Below are 24191 nucleotides of genomic sequence, written 5' to 3'. Positions count from 1 at the left end.
AGGTGAGGGGCTACCCTGCCCAACTGTTTCAAAGCACAATAGCGCATATTAAACATTTTTTTTCAAGATACATGTATACTGCTGTGGTGCAGGAAGTCACTGACCGATGGATCACAACTTACCTTCTGAAGTTCTTTAGCCTGGAAAATATTTTCAGTTTTTACAGTTAACTGATCCTCAATGTTTTTGAGCCCGGCTGTAATTTCATTCACTCTTTTGGTCATAATATTTTGTGGAGAGCACTCCTCAATCTCATTTCGGATCTAAAATGAAAACATACAAAACAATTCAGATAATTTATTACCCATATTGGTGATCGGTGAACAAGTGGGTCAGATTAGAGCAGACTATAGACAAGGGGTGCTAAACCTGCGGCCCATGACCTCCTGCTCTGGGATGGGATGTCTGCAAGCCCTAATCGCAGGTTACTGACCGATATCCCAGAACATTAGTGTGGATAGAGCCGGAGCCAGAGGAAGCAAGTGGCTGCAGAGGAAGCAAGTGGCTGCAGAGGAAGCAAGTGGCTGCAGAGGAAGCAAGTGGCTGCAGAGGAAGCAAGTGGCTGCAGAGGGAGCATGAGCTGCGCTAGTCAATGCTTCCTCTATAGCCCCGGCTCCTGACCCAGGCGAAGTTTATTTGGTATCGCTCCGCCCGGGAACAGCCAGCGATGCCAGCAGAAATTGAAAGATAAAAGATCAGTTTATTAAACATCACAGTTTAGCCATGGCCATATTATGTATCAAACATCATAGTTTTGTAATGGGAATATGAGAGCACTTTTTAAAGAAAAAAAGGTTTATTAGGCTGCTTTTACACGGATCCACAGGTGTATCGTAGTGTATCTGCAGCTTTCTTGCGGCACTAAGCCATAGACTTCTATGCAGGAGTTTTAGTGTGCTTTCAAAAAGTGCATCACACCTGCAGGATACAATAAAAATATATGACAAAGCGCAGCTAACCTGCAGAAAAGGTGCACTGCCCTGCACCCGCTGTGCGGGTAAACTACAGCGCATCAGTCTTAAAGCAGCCTTAGGCCCCTTTCACATGATCGGGTCTGCCTGTCAGTTATTTCTTTTTGTTAATGTGATTAAACAATGGGTAAACATCCAACAGGGATTGGTGCCATGGAAAATTATGACCCTGACTGTTGTATACAATCTTTATTGTGCTATTCAAAATAAAAAAATTAAAATTCTGAACCATTTAATTTAATTGTGGGCAGTGACCGGTATCCAACTCACTTCAGTGGCTCTCGCTCTTCAAAAGTTTTAGCACCCCTGCTATAGACCAACACTTGAGAGTGACTGGCAGGGGAATATCTGGCCAATTTTTCACAAGCAAAACCAGTGCTGGGACAGCTAAAATATTTACCCAGCTCTGATGGTGGCGCACATGTGGTACCTTTGTATCTTCTGCAGGAAGATTTTTAGTAAATTGCCTAAGACACTTAATACAGCCTTCTAGCACAGCTGAGACACCCCGGTATTCTCAAGCAATGCTGCAAATGACAGACCTAAGATACTGAAGTTACGAGGAGAGAACAAAGCCCTCTTTATCACAAATTATCGCACAGTATTGTGGAAAGCATTATCGCAGTCTGCACCATAAACCAATAATGGGCTAATAAATGATGCTGGAACAGGAACAATTCGCCAAAGAGTGTGCTAATGGCAAAATACAGGCAACATTTACAAAACTTGAATATAAAGGAACTCTTTGAAGTGGCGTTCGATTTTTTAAAGATAACTGTACTTTTAGTATGTTTCCTGAAGTCTTACTCCACCTGTCCTCCCTCCTGCCAGATCTTCACATGTTAATGCGGAACTTTACCCATAACAACTTGATAAAAAATAATGTTCTTTAGCAAGGAACATACATTCAACAATAAAAATTATGCAACCAAAATTAGTGTGTGCTGTAAATTGCCTCCAGCACTGTTCCTTTTTTTTTTTTTTAAGTTCTTTATTGAAGGTATGCATGATGACAATGTAGTATGACATGACAGTCTGCTATCTATGATAACCATCAAAGCAGTAAATCTTTAGGTTGTCAACAGATTGGCCTCCAGTGGCTCTGATTTTCGGCACAATGCCATAAATAGAGACCAACTGAGCATGTGCAGAGCAGGGTGAGACAGTGTATTACTGGATTTTATTCAGTATAGGCACTTATTTTTAATGTTTTACATAGCTATACTTGCAAAAAGGGCCAGATTGAAGAGATCTAGCAGGACTTAATTTTCTGACTAAAGTTCCACTTTAGTACTTTTTTGCTTTACGAACTTCGGTATCCTCCTGTGGAGGCAAACCTCCTAAAGGAGCTGCATGTAGGACTGTGCAAACAGAACTGTCTTGAAGGTGGATACCACTAGACTCAGAACATGTATGCAAAATCGGGAGAGGGAACGGTCTGTGTGACAGCAGCCAGGGAATCGCGGCCTGTGGATACTGAAATTTGTGCAGAACTAGCTAAATGACTTCCCTGGACAGGGATAGAGGGGACCTTAGGTCGTTTAGATATCACCTGAACCTTTGCAGGAATTAAATCCGCACAAGGAGACTCAGGACCTATAAAACCTGTAAAGGACTACCCTTTCTGGGTACCCACAAAAGAAACATTTTGCAGATCTCCTTGACGGTCACCAAAGAAGTCCATGGGGCCAGAAACCAGCGAAGATGTCCCCCAACCCCAATAATGGGTCAGGGCAGACCTTCATGCTGAAGGAGTGTTGTCTGCTGGTCCGGAGAAGCCAGCTCTAGACTTACCCGAATAAGGTGGCTTGGAACCTCCCGGGGAAGATTTTAAAGATCTATACTGTACTCCCCCCCCCCCCCCCCTTAATACCCTTAATGATGTCATCCAGGGTAGCCCCAAACAAGTGATCGCCTTGAAAGGGCAGATCAATAAGAGCATTCTTGGAGGCTCGGTCTGCGAACCAATTTTTAAGCCACAGCATGCGCGCAATCACCACCGCTGAAACAAAGTTTGGACAGCACAGGGCTGTATCCAAAGCTGCATCACAAATAAACTGCAGCCCATGGACCAACTGGTCCACTAAATCAGTTTTTCTCAACTCCTCAGGGCACACCCCTCTCAGACCTCAGGGCACACTAACCGGCCAGGTTTGCAAGAAAACTGAAATACATCACAGGTGATATCATTTGCTGCTCAGTGATTCCAGTTTTCATAGTCTGCATCTCCCCAAGGTAATACCTAAAATCTGGCCTGTTAGTGTGCCCTGAGGACCGGAGTTGAGAAACACTGCACTAAATCAACATAAGCAGCGGGGACCTGCTCACCCTCCAGGCGCAAAAAGCTTGGCCCATTCAGTTAGGGCTGAGACAAAGACTGGCCGCAATGCTGAACCAGCCATAGTAAACATGCTGCATGCCACAGCCTCCGCGCTCTTGTCAGCCGGGTCCTTAAAGGACGGGATTCCTCTTCTGGGATCATGGTTGCTTTATTCAACGTGGAAACAGGGGGGTCCATCAGTGGTGGACTAGCCCACTTTTTAAAAGGGACTCCTCAAAAGGGTAACATACAGCAAAACGTTTGGGGATCACAAAGGGTAATTTGGGTTGTTCCCATTCCTTACAAGAAAACTTGTCAAAATAAGGCACATAAGGAAACACCTTTGGAGTACGATGCAAATTTTGCGTACCAAATGACACAGCCACGTCTGTGGCTACATCAGCAGCATCCTCCATTTTTAAAGTCTCTGCAGTGCACTGCACTGCAGTGATCACTGCGTTTACCAGCGCTTTTTCATTCGCTGCTGCAACCATGGAGAAATCATCCTCACTATCGGATGGATCTGGGGGTGTGATATTAAATCCCCCTTGACGGGCTGCGTCCACGGGTACAGAATCAGATGAGACAGTCTGAGCAGGGGACGCTTCCTCCTGGGCCTTTACCCACACGCCACTTCCACGCGGGACACTAAGAACTGCAGGACCGCCGTTAGTGCAACCATGTGAAGCTGGGGTTCCAAGGGACCTGCCACCTCCACGAGGGGGTCAGTGGGGAAGATGTGACCCTGAGGCTCCATAAAGGAAAGGAAGACTTTCCAGTACAAAAACGAACTTTTGGCACCACTAAAGGATCCCCCTCAAGGCTCAGGGTACCCATCAGCAGAGAGAGAGAGATAACATGGACCCCCAAAGACTCACCCTACCGACAAGAGGAGTGTCGAGAATTCGAACTCAGCATCATCATGGGCGCTATCCCTGTTCAAATGTCCCGGGGCACAGGAAGAGGAAACTAAGGAGGAAGAGGAGGAGCTTCAGCATTCCCACGAGGCTTCAGTTGTTTTCAGCATCTCCCAGACTAAGGGAAAATGGCCCCATGACATCATCCTGCTACACAAACATGGCTGCCAACCCGAGACCAGCCAGACTAAGGGAAAATGGCAACCATCAGCTACAAACACTGAAGCATGCTGCCAGGATCTTTCCTGCACCCTCAGCAAGGCTGCACCTTCTGCAAGGGACCCCCCCCCCCAAAAAGGTAGGACACATGTTTAGGGGAGACATTGCTGTGCACTGGTCTCTGCACTGGGACTCCCCTGCAAACAGCAGGGCATGCACCTAGGGGGTCTCCTGAGTGAAAGAGCCTCCGGTAGCCATAATGCTTACTATATATACAGAGAGGGGTGTGTCACCTTTCCTTATATTTCCCCTATTATTGCTTTCTGGTTACTGTGTGGTTAGGCTATTTGCACAAGACTTTACGCTGATAACTGCGAACAAGGAAAAAAAAAAATCATATTTCTTTTAGAAAAGGGCAGCACTTTTCAGATCACTATATATATATATATATATATATATATATATACACACACACACACACACACACCTATATATATACATATATATATATATATATATATATATACACACACACACACACATATTGTAAGACAACTTACCTTCTCTTCTGTATCATGCAGGAACTCCTGGCACTGTGTAACGTATGACTGAAGTTCTTCGGGAACCGTTTCTGCGTATCGGTCTTGCAGTTTCTCCATAACAACCTGGGCCTTTTCCTTTTCTGAACCAACCAACCTGAGAAGCTCCTGAAATAAGGCAACAAATGATTGCAATTAGTTCCATAGGAAAACCCCCAGCTTTTCCCACATGAATTATTTTGAACCTTGACCGATTGTTGATAATCGCTAGCAAAGAAAAAAAAAAAGTAAATCACCCATTAGAAAAAAAAAATGTGTGGGTAGGACGGTTCACTGTTGCGTTTACCTGAGCAGAGTCAACATTCAAAGAGAATAAGAATCACACCAGTGATCCAATGATCGGACGGCTCAGAGAGTGCAGTGTCATCTTTCACATAATTAGAGCGATCAGTTCGGCTTTTCATTCAGCGAGAAGAATAAACGCTGCTGAAAGCTGACTTAGGTAAGTGTTCTACTGTCAGCCCTGGACACAATCTAATGCCTGTGCTCCGGTTTGAAGTCCCATTCCACAGCAGGCGTAATTTAAATATAAACAAACCGGTACATTTCCCGTCCGGTGCTTTTCAGACTTTAGTGAATATGAATCTTTGGTCTGTCTGAGTTTTGTATCTCCACTGAACAGGTCTGGCTCTGGGCCAACACACCAGCCGACTAGGAATGAATGAGAAGGAATGCGTATTGATAACACTCCCTTGTGAACATAATTGTTAATGTCTGCGGTAACACTTGAGAAAGCACCAATGCTTACAACAATGCACAGCCCACACAGTTAAAGGATCACTCCACCAAAACCTGTTTTTCAGTTTTGGATAGATACTGGTAGGCTGAATCTACAACCAGTGTCTTAAAGAGACCCTGTCACCACCTATTACGCTGCAGGCAAGGAATTAAATTAGGAATATATACAGAAACCCTGACTGCTGCAGCGATTTCACTCTGCAGTGTGTCCAGACTGGATTGCTGCAGGTGGTCGCTGGCTGTGTGAACACGAAAATATGCAGCCGCCGACAGCCAGTCACATCTATCCACATGCAGCTGTCAAATCAATAGATTCCTGCTGCTGAGATTTGCACTGTGGCTTAACGCTCCTGCGAATAGAGCCTTAAGCCCCGGTTCACACTTGTGCGTGTGCGGGGTTCGCATGTAATGTTGGAGCGCACTGCTCCGACATTACATGCGATCAGCTGTGCGGTGCGAGTTTAGCCATACAAACTGTATGGCTAAATTCGCATCGCTCCCGCAGCAAACTCGCACAGGAGGCATTTTTGCAGCCGCATCAGGATCGGATCGCACAGCGGTTCACACTTGTGCGATCCGATCCTGTGCAAACTGCACGATCGCACTGCGATATGCGATCAAACTGGGGGTGTCGTTAAGATTACATTGACACCCCCAGCGTATCGCATATGGCAGTGTGAACTGCCGGGGGTGCGTGTGCGATGCGGGAACAGGCTGCGAATTCGCAGCCTTTCCGCATTGCATATATGTGAACCAAGCCTAAAGTGTTACTAAACCCAGGACCCTGCGGCTTGCATTCCCTATATCTGGTCTCCCACAGTACACAGAACATGGAAATGCAATTATTTTAGTAAATATAAACTGCTAAATACATTTTCTCATCAGCAGTATATAGCAGTCGTATGACTTCTATCAGTGTCTAGTTAAAGCTTGTAGGAGGAGTTTTCATTCTCCTGTGATTGTCCTATGAGTCGCAAGACCACTAACCCTCTGTCTGGACAGTGCTGATTGGCCCTGAACTGATCACATGCACCCTCCCAAAAAAAAAACAAAAAAACCTTCAGCAATACACACCAAACTGAGCATGTGCAGCTTGCCCCCTGGGCTCTGTATGGTCAAGAGATGGATTGGAGACAGTGGAAGAAGGGGAGGATCAGAGAATACAGGATCAAACAGCCTTTTACACATGTGGAGGATTAACACCTTAGGTTTCACAGTAAGTATAACAAGCATGCATTACTGCATATACAGACTGATTTCACAGTTGTGGGTTTAGTAAACACTAAGCAAAGCTAGGGTGACAATCCAGCTGCAAAACCAACACTTCCAGAAGATCATTCTGAAAAGCCTACCATCAGTGTTTTTTAGCGGGATGTATAAATTCTCAAAAAAGATCAGCATGAAAAGCCTTTGCAAAGTAAGCCAACTGTCACTGTTTATTAAGCAGTGGATTTTAGTCAATTTCATTTTACCGTTTTTTTTAAACAAAATTGAAAGCATATGTAAATCTAAAAACAAAAATCAAATATATTGTAAAATATCAGTCCTTAGCTTGAAAGAAATGAATGCATCCACCGCAACTTTGAAAATTTTCGGCAAGTACAGAAAATACCAGTTGATCATGCCAAAAATGTAGTGTCCTTGTCAGGGACATCTTAATAGCTCCATGGCCCTGAGCAAGCAAGGGTACAGTACGGGGGGGTCAGGAAAACATAGTACAGGAGGCCAAGGGGGAGGAGGGTGGACAGTACAGCAGTATGGGGTGCAGTAATTTATAATACAGAATGGTCTCTTTAAGAAGAGAAGGGCAGGGAAGCTGCTGTCACAGATCTTACCTGTTCTGGCACATGTCACTGGACTACATTTTACAATAAGAATGACATCTCGCCCTTTACTTTGCTCCTCACAGTTTTTGGCGCTCTTCAGGACCTTTGCAGGGGTTACGAGAAAACCCCTGAGGCCGAGCACTGCACTGCTGCAGCTTGTGTGCGTGGGATGTGTACTGCTCCTATTACACACCATGAATAGGCGAGGAGGGCCAGCAAGGATCAAACCTGTATCCATCCCGCCCACACAAGCAGTGGTAGTAGTAAAATGCTCCAACTCAGGGGTTCTCAGTGGTTCCTAACCCCTGCAAAGCACCAGAAGAGTGCCAGAAACTGCAGGAGGGAACTACAGGGGCCCCCCATGGGTGCAACGTTGTCACACCTAGACAAGATTTAGGTGACAGGTAAAAACATCAGATGAAAAAAAAAAGGTTTTTAACCTGAAAAAAAAAAAAAAGCAAAAAAAAAATAAAACCCTAAAAAAAATTAACAACAAACCACCATCTAAGGACTGGTAAACTGCAATACATTATGTTTTTATTAGGGATGCACCGATCCGATATTCGGATCGGATATCGGTGCCGATATGGCCATTTTGGATGGATCGGGGGATCGGTAACATTGACCGATCCACTGGCCGATCCGGTTTTTGCTGAGTAACGGCTCAGCCATCCCTTACTAGGTGCAGTAGTAGTATGGGATGGGAGCCGCTACTTCCTGTATAGTTCCGGCTCACAGGCGGAGTGATATCAGATGCACTCTGCCTGTGAATGGAGGAGCCACACACATGAAGCAGCGGCTTTGCTCTGTACTGCAGCCGCTTGCTTTGTGTCTAGCTCCAGATCAGTTCCGGTATCGGTATCAGCGATTTCACAACGCCAGATATCGGTATCGGGTCCAAAAAAGTCTGATCGGTGCATCCCTAGTTTTTATGCGTTTAGATATTCTTTAAAGCATACTGAGAGGTTACCAAACAAACCTCTAATGATGTCTTTGTGTCTGCGACATCTGTTATCTCCATATTCTCCAAACTCGAGGACACATCCCGGGCAGATTTGTTCACTGCAGAGATTTCATCTTTTAACGCTTCTCTTTCTTGAAGTTCTGCCTCTATCTCTTGCTTATTCACGTGAGCCGTATGTAGAAGTCTGAATGGCAAAACAATTCAAAGAATGTTACTAATAATAATAATAATGGATAAAGGAGTATGGTAGTATAAGTAATTGAAAAAAAGAGAACCATATTTTCTGTTGCAGATATTGCTAAATTGAAAAAAAATCAAGACATTGAAGGCTGCTTGACACAGCGACAGTTGTAGCCCATGTCCTGTGTGTGGTGGCTCATGAAGAACTGACACCAGCCATAGTCCACTCCCAGTGAATCTCCTCCAAATTCTTCAATGGCCTTTGCCTTACAATCCTCTCAAGGCTGCAGTTATCCCTGTTGCTTGGCCACCTTTTTCTACCACACTTTTTCGTTTCACTCAACTTTTCAATAATATGCTTGGATGCAGCACTCTGTGAAAAGGCAGCTTCTTTAGCAATGACCTTTTGTGATCAACCCTCCTTGTGGAGGATGTCAACGACTGCCAAGAAGGAAATGTTTGAAGTATATCACTCTGTGTGTAATAAATCTATATAATATAGGAGTTCCACTTTTTGAAATGAATTACACACACATAAGATATATATATATATATATATACACACACACACACTTTAAAGTGGTATTATGTTCACAAGCAAACATGTATTCTATTGCAGCCTACCAATTCTTAGATTTGATGGCTGTATTAAGTTTTCGTTTTTTAGATCCTCTTTCCTTTATTTTCACCTGGTGATCTGACCAGCAAGTCTGTTGTTTTTCAACACAACAAACTGTCTTGCAGATGTATCAGTTACATAGTGGAGACAAACCATTTACCACTCACAGGGGTGCTTACAATGATCAGCTTTTATTTACTGATGTAAAACCTTTATCCCACAAGGAAAAAAATTGTTGCTGTAACTGAATATAAAGTATTAGCTGGAGTTTAGCTTTAGTCTGTTAGCATATCTAAATCTGCTAGCATGTCTAACACTTCCTCCCCTCAGACGGACAATGCTGCTGTCCAAAGGTATCCCCTGTGCCCTTCATCCAGAGTAGGGATACTCTAATACAGGAGGTGTGTTACTGGCCAGATCACCAGGTGAAAACAGAGAGGTAAAAACATAAAATCAAAAAAAAAGAGATTGGTACGCTGCAATATATTACATTTTTGTTTTGGGTTTAATACCACTAAGTACAGTGGAAAATGGTCACCAACAAGTTAAAGTGGTAGTAAACTCAGATTTATATCACTTGTACCTACAGGTAAGCCTATAATAAGGATTTACCTGTAGGTACTGTGAATATCTCCTAAACTTGCACTGTTTACGAGATGGTCACACTGCATGCAGCCGGTGACGTCACCGGCGCATGCGGTCTAAAGGTCCAGCATACCATGTCGGACCGTCAGAGCCAATGCCATAAACGGCGGCTCCCTCACGCATGTGCGGTATTGATGTCATGCCCCCCCCCCCCCCAGCCACTCATGTAGCCAGAGGCCATGTACCAGGAAGGAAGACAGGTGAAGGCGGAAGCCCTGTCAGCGGTGCCAGCACACTGCTGGAGGACTTTGCTTTAAGGTACAGTAGGTCTCTCATAATGTGGTAGTATGCAATGCATACTACCACATTATGACGTTGCCTTGCCAGGGAATTTTTTTTTTCATTATAACTGTGGTTTACTACCGTTTTAAGGCACAAACATTGGGGAATGCAAACATACTGCTTACAAGAACACTTGTGAGTAATGATCCTACTGATAACAGGAATATTGTAGAGTGAAGCGTATGTCTTGGATAGTGGATATTGCAAAGGATGTGGGTACTGGCCAGTGAGGTTTGTATGTTGCGGTGCAGATCTCACTAGTGGCAAGGATACTGAGAAGTGAACTAGAATACTGATCCCGTCACTGGATGCAGCTACTCAGAGTACTTACATGCCCCTCCAACTTTGCTGGCAAAAATGCCATAGAATCTCATCTCCCAGCAAGGAGCAACACCTTACTGGTTTGACTGGAAAGGGCACAATGGCGCAGGAGCAGATGTATATTCTTGAGTTCCGTGCAGTGACAAGATCGGTAATGTGACCTGGACTAAGGACGGCCATACACCGAGTGAATTTCTTTCCTGCAACCACGGGTGTTGTTGCGGGAATACCTCAGCCGGCTCCTGCTGAACTGGCCAACATACAAACCATGTATGGCCTGCCTAACTATGCCTCGTGAAATCTTTTTTCCCCTTGTTCAGTCCCAGTAAAGCATGATACAAGAATGAGGAGAATTGAGCAAATACACACAGAAATAAAGATGTAAACTTCTCCATCTGTCCTTGTGCTTTATAGACATGGGACACTAAAGAAAACTTACACTTCATTAATAAAAGGGGTTGTAGATTTTCTAAAATGATAAAGTATCTACACTATATTACCAAAAGAATTGGGACGCCTGCCGTTCCACTCACATGAACTTTAATGGCATCCCAGTCATAGTCCGTAGGGTTCAATATTGAGTTGGCCGACCCTTTGCAGCTATAACAGCTTCAACTCTTCTGGGAAGGCTGTCCACAAGGTTTAGGAGTGTGTCTATGGGAATGTTTGACCATTCTTCCAGAAGCGCATTTGTGAAGTTAGGCACCAATATGGACGAGAAGGCCTGGCTCACAGTCTCCACTCTAATTGATCCCATAGGTGTTCTATTGAAATGAGATGAGGACTCTGTGTAGGCCAGTCAAGTTTCTTCACCCCAAACTCACTCAACCATGTCTTTATGGGCCTTGCTTTTTGCACTGGTGCACAGTCATGTTGGAACAGGAAGGGGCCATCCCCAAACTGTTCTCACAAAGTTGGGAGCATGAGATTGTCCAAAATGACTTGGTATGCTGACACCTTAAGAGTTCTCCTCACTGGTAATAAGGGGCCAAGCCCAACTCTGAAAAACAACCCCAACACCATAATCCCCCCTTCACTAAATGATTTGGACCAGTGCATAAAGCAAGGTCCATAAAGACACGGATGAGCGAGTTTGGGGTGAAGGAACTTAACTGGCCTGACCTCAGCACAATAGAACACCTCTGGGATGAATTAGAGTGGAGACTGCAAGCCAGGCCTTCTCTTCCACATCAGTGCCTGACCCCACAAATACGCTTCTAGAAGAATGGTCAAACGTTCCTATAAACATACTCCTAAACCTTGTGGACAGCCTTCCCCAAAGATTTCAAGCTGTTATAGCTGCAAAGGGTGGGCCAACTTAATATTGAACCCAACGGACTAAGACTGGGATGCCATTAAAGTTCATGTGCTTGTTAAGGCAGGCGTCCCAATACTTTTGGTAATATAGTGTATGTTGTATGGTCATTTTAAATAGAGTATTTAGCTTCATTCTTCGTAACAGATGTACTCACTGCCCCAATCGCTGTTTTTCTCTCTCAAAAACATCTTACTCAGCTAATAAATCTTATAACATATCAAGTGCTTATCATTAGGGCTATTTATTAATGTGCTTGGATTGGTCATTTTGGGTCCTTCAAAAAAGGCAGCACAGTAACAGGATGTTTATTTCTGAGAATCCACACAAGAGTCTGGTACAATTACGTCAAGAGCACAATTTAGAGTCCTGCTGGTAATGCTGGAAAATATTAAAAAAAAAAAAAAAAATGCAATAGCCAAAAATATTGCTTTGTATAAATGGAAGCCTCTGGGTAACCGATGAAATATCTCCAATGACATAATAGAGAGCGGCAATGCTTTTACCTGACTCCGTGTTTGGAACAAATAATTCATATGAAAAGGTTTACACCAATAGAGGCCTTTTTGGTTTAGTTTTTCTAAGTCTAACAAGCAGCTAAAGGCAGTCTGTAAAAATTGTTCTTTTAGCCCCGGTTCACTTATGCAATGCGGGAAATGCAGTGAATCCCACACCGCATTGTAATCGCACGGCGTCCATGCAATCTGCTGTGGGTGTCAATGTTCTCCCACTGACACCCTGAAACAGATCGCAAGATGCAGAATGAGATTCAGGTGCGGGGAGAAAAAAAAAGAAAAGAGTGCGGTGCAATTCCTGCATGAATCACATGCGGTGTCAGCATCGCACAAGTGTGAACCCAGGCTTGAACTGTATCTGTGTTGTAAACTATGGGCATTAAATTCTCAGTTGCAAATTCTCAGAGGCAATGATTTGCATGGTTCAAGCCAATATCTTAAAATGAGAAATAACCACTTCATTTTTTATTTAGGATACAAGGCTCTACCGTACTCTGCAGAGTTTAATCAATCGTATTCTAGGAAAAAAAAAAAGAATCTGTGGAAAAGCTAACCTTGGTTGGTTTATTTTCAGGCAAATAACAAATACCAATATGATAAAATACAAAAATACTTTTGTATTTTATTTTGCTGGTATTTTTTTAAGTGCCTGAAGAACACCAATCAAAATGAGCTTTTTCACGGTAACGTTTAAGGGATGTGGCACTATGCTTGTTCAGATTGGGTCGGTAATACAAAAAAGAATCTTTATTCTCATTCTACAATATTTAGATTTTATTTTAATGAATTTTGGAGCCTCACAAGTGTTACGAGCAGCTAGCTATGCATCATCACCCTGATCTGAGTTCTGCTTTAGGCACTGAAGATGATCAGAAAAGCATTTTATATAGATGTGTTACACACAGTCATACATTTCAAGCATTTCTTTCTTTAAATTTTGATGATTATAACTTACAGCTAGTGAAAACCCAAAATTCGGTATCTCAGAAAATTAGAAAATTACATAAGACCAATATAAAAAGGATTTTTAATACAGAAATGTTGACTTACTGAAAAGTATGTCCATGTACAGTATAGTGTGCACTCAATAGTTGGTCGGGGCTCCTTTTGCATGAATTACATCAATGCAGCGTGGCATGGAGGCGATCAGCCTGTGGCACTGCTGAGGTTTTATAGAAGCCCAGGTTGCTTTGATAGCGGCCTTCAGCTCGTCTGCATTGTTTTGTTGGGTCTGGTGTCTCATCTTCCTCTTGACAATACCCCACAGATTCTCTATGGGGTTTAGGTCAGGTGAGTTTGCTGGCCAATCAAGCACAGTAATACCATGATCATTAAACCAGATATTTTGGCAGTGTGGACAGGTGCCATGTCCTGCTGGAAAATGAAATCAGCATCTCCATAAAGCTGGTCAGCAGAGGGAAGCATGAAGTGCTCTTGAATTTCCTGGTAGAGGGCTGCGCTGACTTTTGACGTGATATAACAGAGTGGACCAACACCAGCAGGTGACATGGCTCCCTAAATCATCACTGACTGTGGAAAATTCACACTGGACCTCATGCAACTTGAAATCTGTGCCTCGCCACTCTTCCTCCAGACTCTGGGACCAGTAATTAATGCAAAAGGAGCCTCAATTAAGTATTGATACTGCATACTACTATACATGGACATACTTTTCAGTAAGCCAACATTTCTGTATGAAAAACCCTTTTTTGTTGGTATTATGCAATAATCAAATTTTCTGAGCTACTGAATCTTGGGTTTTCACTAGTTGTAAGCCATAAGCAATCATCAAGATAAACAAAAGAAATGCTTGAACTATATACATTTTTATGTAACGCATCTATATAAAATATCGGAGTTTCACTTTTTAAACTGAATTACTGAAATGTTTATAAAACACACATATATATATACACATACATATACATGCACATACACACGGTACTGTACAAACGTTTTAGGCAGGTGTGAAGTGCTGTAAAGTAAGAATGCTTTCAAAAATATATTTTTTAAATTGTTTATTTTTACCAATTCACAAAATGCATAGGAAGTAAACAGAAGAAAAATTGAAATCAAATCAATAATTGGTGTGACTACCCTTTGGTTTCAAACCAGCATCAATTCCTACACTTGCACTAAATCAGAAATTTTGTAGGATTAGAGTCAGGTATATAATTCTACCAAGTAGATGCTAATAATCATCAATTTCATATGTAGGTTAAAACACAGTTATTAACTGAAACAGAAACAGCTATGTAGGAGGCTTAGACTGAAACAGAAACAGCTATGTAGGAGGCTTAGACTGAAACAGAAACAGCTGTGTATGAGGCTTAGAACTGGGTGAAGAGCAGAAAAAACTCTGCTATTAGACTCAGTTTACATTGATGTGGTGTTCAAAACTGCAGCGATTCCTGTACAATTCTCGCACCGCATCAGAATCCGCTCAATATAAATATATAGTTAATGACACCCCCAAATCGGTTCGCAGAGTGTAGTGCAAATTGTTGAACTGGATCGCATGAGTTTGGACACTCATGCGATCTGATTCCAGTGCGGACAAAAAAAAAAAAAAAAAAAAAAGAGTCCTGCATGTTTTTGGAGCGGATCCAGTGCAAATTAAGCCATATTGTATTGTATAGCCATATTGTATTGGCTGTGTATGGTTCAATTCTTCAAATTGCATGTCATTTGTACAGGAATCTGGTGCGTTTCCTGTACAAATGACATGTAATGCGGTCTGCCGCATCAGTGTGAACCCAGCCTGAAGGTGACGTTGTGGAAGGCAGTTTCATGTCACAGGTCATATACCATGCCAAGACTGAGCACAGCAACAAGACACAAGGTAGCTATATGGTATCCGTAAGGTCTCTCCCAGGCAAAGATTTCACAGCAGACTGGGTTTCAAGATGTGCTGTTCAAGCTCTTTTGAAGAAGCACAAAGAAACAGGGAAAGTCAGGAACTGTAGACATAGGGGTCGGCCAAGGAAACTTAATGCAGTAGATGAAAGACACATCATGCTTAAAGCGGAGTTCCACCCTGGATTTTTTTTTTTTTTTTTAATACCCCCGGGACAGTCAGGGCTAGTACATTCCACAATGGCTAGCCTCTGATCTGTCCCGGGTTGCACTTACCTGTTAGGACAAATACTTACCTTGCAAACGTCTTGTCCAGCGCTGCCATCTCAGATGTGGGCAGCTTGAAGCCAGCGAGATCCCCTTCGGCGTCTTCTTCCGCCTTCTTCGGTCCCACGATGCTCTGCGCCGGCCCCGACGTCACTTCAGGGTCGCGCGCGGCATGCCCAGAAGCTGTTTAGAAGGGGATGACGCGCGCGACCCGGAACTGACGTCGGGGCCGGTGCAGGCGCAATGATTCCTGGGAGCTATGACGTTCAGCTCCCAGGAATCATTGCAGAGCCAGGAAGTGAAGACGGGCCGCGGCCGAGGAAGGAGGAAGAAGGAAGTAAGGTAAGTATTTTTTCTTCGCTACGAGGTAAGTAAAAAAAAAAAAAATATGCGATTATCCATTTCTTTTTCAGGTGACCCGGAGCGAGAAGATGGAGGTAAGTATAAAAATAGGGTGGAACTCCACTTTAAGTCTCTTCAACATCAAAAGATGTCCAACAATGCCATCAGCACAGAACTTGCGGAAACTAGTGGGACCCAGGTACACCCATCTACTGTCTGGCAAGAAGTGGTCTTTGAAGTTACTTCAAAAACTGTGTGCAAGTGTACCTAGAAGAGTTGATGCGGTTTTGAATGCAAAGGGCGGTCACACCAAATATTGATTTGATTTTCTCTTTTGTTCATTTATTTTCCCATTTTGTTAATTGATAAAAACTTACCTATTAACACTTCTAATTCTGAAAGCCATCTTAATTTACAGCTTTTCCTCCCCTACCTAAAACTTTTGCACAGTAGTATATATATGTATTAATGATGATAATATAATACAGGATTGAAAGACCATACTGTACGTTAACACACAGGCTATATATACATTGCAAGAATCTTTAGAAAACTGCAGGTTTTACTGGCTGCCATTTTTATAGAAATTCACATATAGATTTCTCATTTTACAACAGCTACTTACTATTCCATGCATGCTGAGTCAGAGGGCCTTCGTGGTATGGCCACATGATCGGTTCCAAAAAAGTATTTGAGCCAATCACATAAGCAGGAAATTATATTTCTGATGGTTTTATAAGCACCATCAGTGTGTAAAACACCCTCTACATGGAAGCCATATTTTAACTTTTATTGTGCGGTTACATTTTATCTGTTTGGAAACTTAAAGTGTTACTAAACCCACTGTATACGCAGTAAAGCATGCTGGTTATACTCGCTGTGGAACTTTAGGGGTTAATTCTCTGTATTGTGTAAAAAGGTCCTGTATGCACACTTTGCACAGATCCTCCCCTTCTTGCATTACCCTCAAAACATGTCCAAATAAGAAGTTAGTGGAGTCAGTCTGCACATGCTCAGTTTGGTGTGTATTGCTACTTTGCTAGAGAGTTTTTTTTTCTTGGAAGGGCGCATGTGATCAGCACATGGCCAATCAGCACTGTTCAGACAAAGGGTCAGGAGTCCTGCATCCTGATAGGACAGCCAGTGCAGTAAGAAAACTTCTCCTACAAGCTTTAACCAAATGCTGATAGAAGTCACAATCCTGCTATATACTGCTGATGAGAAAAGGTATTTCGTAGTTTATTTACTAAAATGATTGAAGTTCCCTGTTCTGTGTACTGTGTGGAGACCAAACAAAGTAAATGCAGAGTCCTGGGTTTAGTAACACTTTACCTAGACAGAGATTTTGTAGCTTTTATGGCATTTGTATATGTTCCAAACATTTAACACAACCTGTGTTTAGTTTTCATAAATGATAATCTATAGGTTTATCAATTCTAGAAGGCAATCTTACCCTTCGCACTTGGCTTGCATGGCTTGGATTTCCTTGATAACAGGAACAATCTCTGAACCAGATTCTGGAATCCCCAAAATATTCAGGATCCGATGCTTCAGAAGGGATAACTGCATCTGCTGCATCTGAACATTTTCCTCGAAGCGTTCTGTTTCAGCAAACAAATTCTGGAGGTGAGGGGTTCTCTGAATGGCTTCAGGCCAGTCCAAAATTTCTTCCTGGCAGTTATCTAGAAGTATCACCTCCCGTTCCAACTAAAAAATAGTATGATAATGAATTTTATCTATGAGTTGTCTTCTTGACTGCTTATTTTCAAATACAGATTTAGGTCATGCGCCAAAAAATGTTCAACAAATCAAGCTATGAGCTAGGGAAGGCCAAGCCAGATAAATATGAAAGTACTCGTGGCTTGCTCATTGTCTACCGTATACAATTCAGCCTTCACAATTACAATTCGTTTTCACAGCTCCATCCAATTGTATCCATTATGCTATATAGCAAATTAATGAATTGTCACCCCTGCTGCCAAGAGTTAATGGAAAACGACAGAACCAAGACTCATTAACTGCTATTTATTTTTAAATTTACAATCAAGGGCTAACTATATAACTGCTTCCAATACATTTAAAAAATGTACAATAAGGGCTAACTATAGTCATAGCAGACCATGGGACCTAGAAATACTGCAAACCTGGCTAGACCAAAACTCGTGCATGTTTCAATAACATGTGGCAAATATATTTAAAATATAATTTGGGAATGCCTATAAAATTTCTTTGAAATTAGTTAGTATTGCGCATTGCTATATGAGTTTCCTTCATGATTTTGCTGTGGGACCTCAATCACACGTCATTACGGCCATGTCTACTTTTTTAATTACTGGTGACATTTTAAATTTTAAATTACCAGCTCACTGATGAATTTCCACTCCTGCTTCAGTTCATCACCATAGAGCTCCAAGTCTCTAGCAATGCCCTGTAAATACAGCCATCTGTCCCACAAGGAGTACACCATTTTATCATGCAGGTGGTCATCATTGCTTGCACTCAGATCTCTGGATATCCACTGGAGTTCCAACAGCTCTTCTTCATAGGACTGAATTTTTGCCATCAAATTCTGGAAAACAATGGAAACAAACATTTATTTTTCTATGTAAATACACACATAGCCCCTCTTAACAGCATGGAAAAATATCTCAAGAATGCCACCTCTTCCAATTAGATATTATTCTGAAAACAAACTAGCTCTGAATTTATTAAAGCCATTCCATGATTTGTGACACGTAGGCCCCATGCTCGCTGGGAGTTTAGACTTGATGCATAGGGCTCTGGGGTTTAGCTTCAGGCGAAGAGCACAACTGTGCCACCAGCCTGTCAAACTCTATGCTGCAGCTGGATGGTGCACTTCGCTGTATGAACATTTAGGGTGATATGCGCCCACAAAAAATGCTCAGACCCCAAGAAGTATAATAGAGTTTTTACAGGCTACCATAGCTAAACATTGGAGCCCCATGCAGTGGGGTTAAACCACCAATGGGCATAGGGCTTTAGGCCCTGTACATAAGAGCTTCAGCTTGTATAAAAGCAATGTGTACAGTTAAGGCCCGTACACACGTGCAGATTGTCGGCCGAAAAGATTCGGCCGACGACCGATCGGCCGATTTTCAGCTTGTTAGTATGATGCTTCCGACAGCCGACAGCGCACTTTCGGCCGAACAGAATCTGTCGTGCAAGCATTAAAATTTTTGTATGCCGACACCAGAATGGCCGATTGTTCGCCAGTCAGTACAGAATTCGGCCGACAGACAGCAGATTTGCAAGACTGGGCATGCTCAGAAAAGAAAAAACACAGGTAAAGTTAACCATCACATGACATCACTTCTGCAGTCGGCGGACAAAATTCGTGTGCAGTCTTTTGCACTTTTCAGCGGACACGACAGCCCGGGGACAAAAGACGACCGATCGTTCGGCCGACGATCGGTACGTGTGTACGGGCTTTAGTTTTTACAAAGCATTTGCAAATCTTTCGGCCAAACTTAGGCAACTGTCTTAAAGTCTTTCCAGTTCGAGGTGGTTCAACACAGATCATAATGACAGAGCTTGTTGTTACTTTAATCAAGCTGCTGCCAGGCTTCCGTAAGCTTCAGTTGTATTTACAAACTGTTGAAAGCCCACTGAAGCCTGCAAAAAGCTTGTTTTAAGGGATATCCAGCACTTCTACTACCATTTAGAACATTTATAACTGGAACAAAAGGTTGTTTTAAGGGATATCTAGCACTTCTACCTCCATGTGTCTTGAACATTTATAACTGGAACAAAAGGTTGTTTTAAAACCTTAAACAAAGCTTTACAAAGCTCACACAGCAAATAATAGAGTAAATCCTCATATTCCTGTGCCAGCAGTTTCTGTTTATGTCATGGCACTACACAGGTTATTACATGACCTCTGTCTCAGGGCGGACTGACCCATGATGCAATCAGGGCACTGCCCGAGGCCAGTAAAGGCCTTATCAGAAGTTCTGCAACACATGCGGGAAGCGGCTTTTATAAGACCGCTCACAGTGCGCTGCTCCCCGCCAGCCCCTCCTCCTCTCCCGTCCTCCCCAGGTGCTTGTAAATTACATCACCTGGGACAGACAAGAAGAGAGGCGGGGCCAGCGGGGACCATGCTACATTCCTAATTTGCTCTAAATTGTGTTCAGAGTTTTAATACTGTATCCTATGGATCACTCTGGAAATGTATTTTGGTACATTTTCAAAATGTACAATGGTTATACTATAATGTAAGTCTTTTCCTCTTTATTTTCTTAATGAATTAAACATTTATGTTGAACAGTGTAGGGAAATTCTGTGACAAACGCATGTAATGTGGGCAGTGCAATATGTAGGTGAGTGGGGACACAGGGGGCCCCATGATTCCCTATTGCCCGGGGCACCATGAGTTGTCAGTCTGCCCCTGCTCTGTCTGTAGTCTAAGAATTGACACTTCATGTAAGGAAACTATATATCCCACATTCCTGGGTCTCTCAGTTTAGTGCTCTGCAAGTGAAAACTAATAATTATACCTGAAGCAGGCAGAGCAATGAAAGGAATATATGTGCATTCATCACATTAGCAATCCCAAATTTATGATGCAACATAGCGGAAATAGTGGGGCATGGAGTAGACAATGTGTGACCCAGAACAAGAAGTTGCTCGTCCCTTTGGCAAATAGGAACAAGCTAGGTGAATGAATACATGGACATAGGCGAATCAACAAGCCATGACATTACAAACTGCAGCCATGACGTGTGAGTAAATAATTGCAATGTATAAAGCAAGACAAACAAACACAGGGGATATTAACTACACTAATACCTAGTTAGGTCAACAAAAACATTTTAAAGTGTACAGTGCCTTTAATTTATGAACCCTACTTTGCTTTTCTCCCACTGTTCCAGGGCTGCTTTATATGATGCTGGCTTCTGAAGGAAGGAATCTCCAACAACAACTTCCATATCCTCAAGTCCTTCCAGTATCTTTTGTTTCTTATTTTTGAAGAACTGATATTTCTCCTCATAGCTATGGAATTAACACAAACACAATAATACCATGAGCAAATGGACTTTGCATGAAGTATACTTATATAGTATCTGCAAAATAAACCAAAAAATACACAGGAAGAGGACCTACTTGTGTCTAGCATTAAATATATGTTTTTATGTGCAGTGCACGCATGCTAAGTAATGCGTTCGTGTAAAGCTGGCCGAATGCCGAAAAGCAGAGTCTCTCTTTTAGAATACAATTCACAGCAGGGAGGATATCTACACTGAATGTATAGATAGAGGAATCTTTTTTAAAACAGAACTGCGTATGGCCAGCTTAACTCTTAAAGGTATTTGTTACTCTTACATCAACTTTACTATGCAAAATGATGGAGTTATCTTTGTTCAGGCCACAGGTACCGGTCAGGATAGACTACCTGGACCAAGATGCTAACGCAGAGATACCACAACTGAGTAAATCTTGGTGTATGTGCAGTTCTTGAATGTGTTCAAAAATGTCAAACAGATCAGCCCCTGCTACAGCTCATGGTGACTTGCTATGCAATAACACATTTTGTAGACTGATCACTACAGGAAAGGAGACTATAGTTGGCCATACGTGAGATTTTTCATTCAGCTCCCCTGAGCTGAACAAGAGGATTGTTTTATTCCTCCATCCGCTCTAAAGGGCAGGACAGATTTATCCTGCCGCTGGCTACTGTATTCAGCTGTCTTGTCAAACAGAGGGGTTCTGACAAGGCCACCCACAGCTCAAATGTCAGCTGATTCAACAGGAATCGGGCAAAAAAATTGAATCATGTATAGTGACCTGCTTACTTCTGCATGAAGCAGACTGATGACATCTCAGCTTAGACAAAGTCCCTGGAGGAACTGCCTTTTGGAAATATTCATTTTTAAAAATGTATATTGTTGCTGTATATTATTGCATTAGGAATGCATTCATGCACATTTAAAAATGTATGAAAGGTCTACATTAGGTGGATTGCACAATAAATCGAAGCTCCAGTCATTTTTGTGTTTATTAAAAGTCAGCAGCTACAAAAAGCGTAGCTGCTGACTTTTAACACACACTCACCTGTCCCAGGATTCAGCGATATGACTGCCCGAACCCTCAATTCTCTCCCTTTCCTCTCGCCGCCATTACAAATGAGCTGTCACAGTTTGCGGCTTTACAGGTGGGTGTGCGCTCTGCCTCCTGAATGGTCGGGCTATCTTCTGGCATCTGTGGCGTGTCCCAGAAGATTGCAGGGAGGGAGAGGGAGAGGAGAACTTCCACTCGGATCGCCTAGGCGGTCTGAGAGGAAGTGGGAGCAGGTACCGGTCAAAACTAGGTACCCGCTCCCACCCCCCAAAAAAATGACATGACAAATTTGGCATAGGAGGGGGGTAGGAGTGCTAAAAGCAGAACTCCCCCTTTTGGCTGGAGTTCCGCTTTAGGACTTGTAAGTAGGTGGCCAGATTTACACTCCGCAACATATCTCAAAAGTATTTTATAACCAGACTGTGCATATTTATTTCAAAGAAAATATTTAAAAAAGAGAGGCTGGATTCACCCCTTTTTTATGGATAGTGTAGGACCCACTGATAATGGGGTACTTTGACGCAGTGGTGGGCTTGAGCATGATATGGCCATATGGTGGGACTAAACCCCCATTTTTATTTATGGATTGTCTCCATATTTAATAGTCATTTCTTTTGCATGGTTGCGCTATTCTTTTTTAATATACATGTTGCTTGGTCCATAGCTGCACCGGCTTTAGATATACATGTTCAGGGTTTGCTCCCCCAATTTTTTGCTTGTTTATTATGTATTCGGTCTGACCAGACTTTTGTGGTTGAGCATCCCACCCCCCACACTCACCTGTACTCTATCAGAGTCCACCATCAAGTAGATATAGGAGGAGTCCTTTGTAGTGCATTAGCACATCCATCCCAGCAAGGAGTGTTTGTCTCCAAGGTTTGGAGAGGCTGGATTCACCCCTTTTTTATGGATAGTGTAGGACCCACTGATAATGGGGTACTTTGACGCAGTGGTGGGCTTGAGCACGATATGGCCATATGGTGGGACTAAACCCCCATTTTTATTTATGGATTCTCTCCATATTTAATAGTAATTTCTTTTGCATGGTTGCGCTATTCTTTTTTATTTTAAAAAATCACCAACACAGCTTTTCTTGTTTCAAATTTAACACTGATCAGGAATGCAGGCAGCTGAATAGTTAGAAAGGTTTTTACTCTTACCAACTGGAAATATGGAAATATACAAACAAAGCAAAGAGAATTGCTGTCTTTATTTATTCTATGTTACAGCTATCCCCCCCCCCCCCCCACCCAGTACCATAGGATATAAAAAAAAGAATTCAAACATTTTCAGCCAATTTATATTTATTTCACCATCTTGTTTTAGTACCAACCTGGCCAATATGGATTGTTTCCTTTCCCGTATTCCTGCCAATTCACGGTTCTTGTTGCTGATTTGTTTTAAAATATCATTCAAGCCTCTTTGACTTTCTATACTACAAGTGGGTTTCAGCTGATGGGCGATATTCTGAATTTTGGCTATGACGACATTTATCTCTTCTTCTTTAGAATTCAGGACCTTTAATTTCTCTCTTGGGCTGCTCAGAGCAAAATCATGATCCCTGTGTAACATTTCTTCATATTGTCTGAAAAGTTCAACTACCTTGGTGATGGCTTTCTGCATGTTCTCAAGGATTTTACAGGTCTCTTTGGTGATTTTCTTATAAAAAATAAAAAAAAAAGTAAAGTAAAATATGGTCTTTTGATATACAAAAAGGACAAATACACATTCATAGCCATGTTTATACATTTTTTATCTTGAAGCAAAAACACGTACAGAGGGTGGGGCCTGAACATGGCGCATGCAAGGAGAGTCAGCTAGTAGCCCTGAGAGGTTTCCACCATGTGCAGAAGCTAGAGCCGCACATCTGTGTTATTTCCCTGCTAAAAAACCTGTGGAGTAGCCTGTGGATGACCAACTAACCACTCAACCTTTCTTACTGCCTTGGGCATGGAGGTTAACTCACCCCCCAGGAAGGACAAGCAGGCTCGAGGGCGTGCTGAGGGGTGGGAGGAGGAGAGAGACGGGTCACGCATGATACTGCGAGGGGGAGAGAGAGTGAAGCAACGAGGAAACACTATTACTATTATAAGTCACAAATCCTAAATATAAAATTTGGACAAAAAAGAAGAACAACTTCTGCAAAAAGAATTACCATTTAAATGGCAGGAAAGACTAAAATACTTAGGGGTAAAAAAATAATAGCAAAAGGAAAAGATATGTACCAAACAAACTACATACCATTATTAAATGACATCAAAGAAGAACTAAGAAAAT

The 24191-nt window shown here is 42.5% G+C and overlaps 1 protein-coding gene across 1 annotated transcript in view; it reads right to left on the bottom strand.

Annotated features, from left to right (window-relative positions):
• The window catches only part of SYNE2 (spectrin repeat containing nuclear envelope protein 2), a 550589-nt gene that overhangs the window by 242833 nt on the left and 283565 nt on the right, over window positions 1-24191 (bottom strand). Inside the window, exons 49-55 of the mRNA XM_082274971.1 lie at window positions 23248-23573; window positions 20705-20849; window positions 18196-18405; window positions 17290-17543; window positions 8510-8678; window positions 4928-5074; window positions 123-263 (exon numbers count right to left, since the gene is read on the bottom strand). Of these exons, the coding sequence (XP_082131097.1) occupies window positions 123-263; window positions 4928-5074; window positions 8510-8678; window positions 17290-17543; window positions 18196-18405; window positions 20705-20849; window positions 23248-23573 (1392 nt within the window). The remainder of the gene's footprint in view (window positions 1-122; window positions 264-4927; window positions 5075-8509; window positions 8679-17289; window positions 17544-18195; window positions 18406-20704; window positions 20850-23247; window positions 23574-24191) is intronic.

The sequence above is a fragment of the Pelophylax lessonae genome (assembly GCF_965119305.1).
Source record: "Pelophylax lessonae genome assembly, chromosome: 13".
Taxonomy (NCBI): domain Eukaryota; kingdom Metazoa; phylum Chordata; class Amphibia; order Anura; family Ranidae; genus Pelophylax; species Pelophylax lessonae.
The sequence above is the reverse complement of the archived record's forward strand: the minus strand, read 5'-3'. Positions and strand labels throughout refer to the sequence as shown.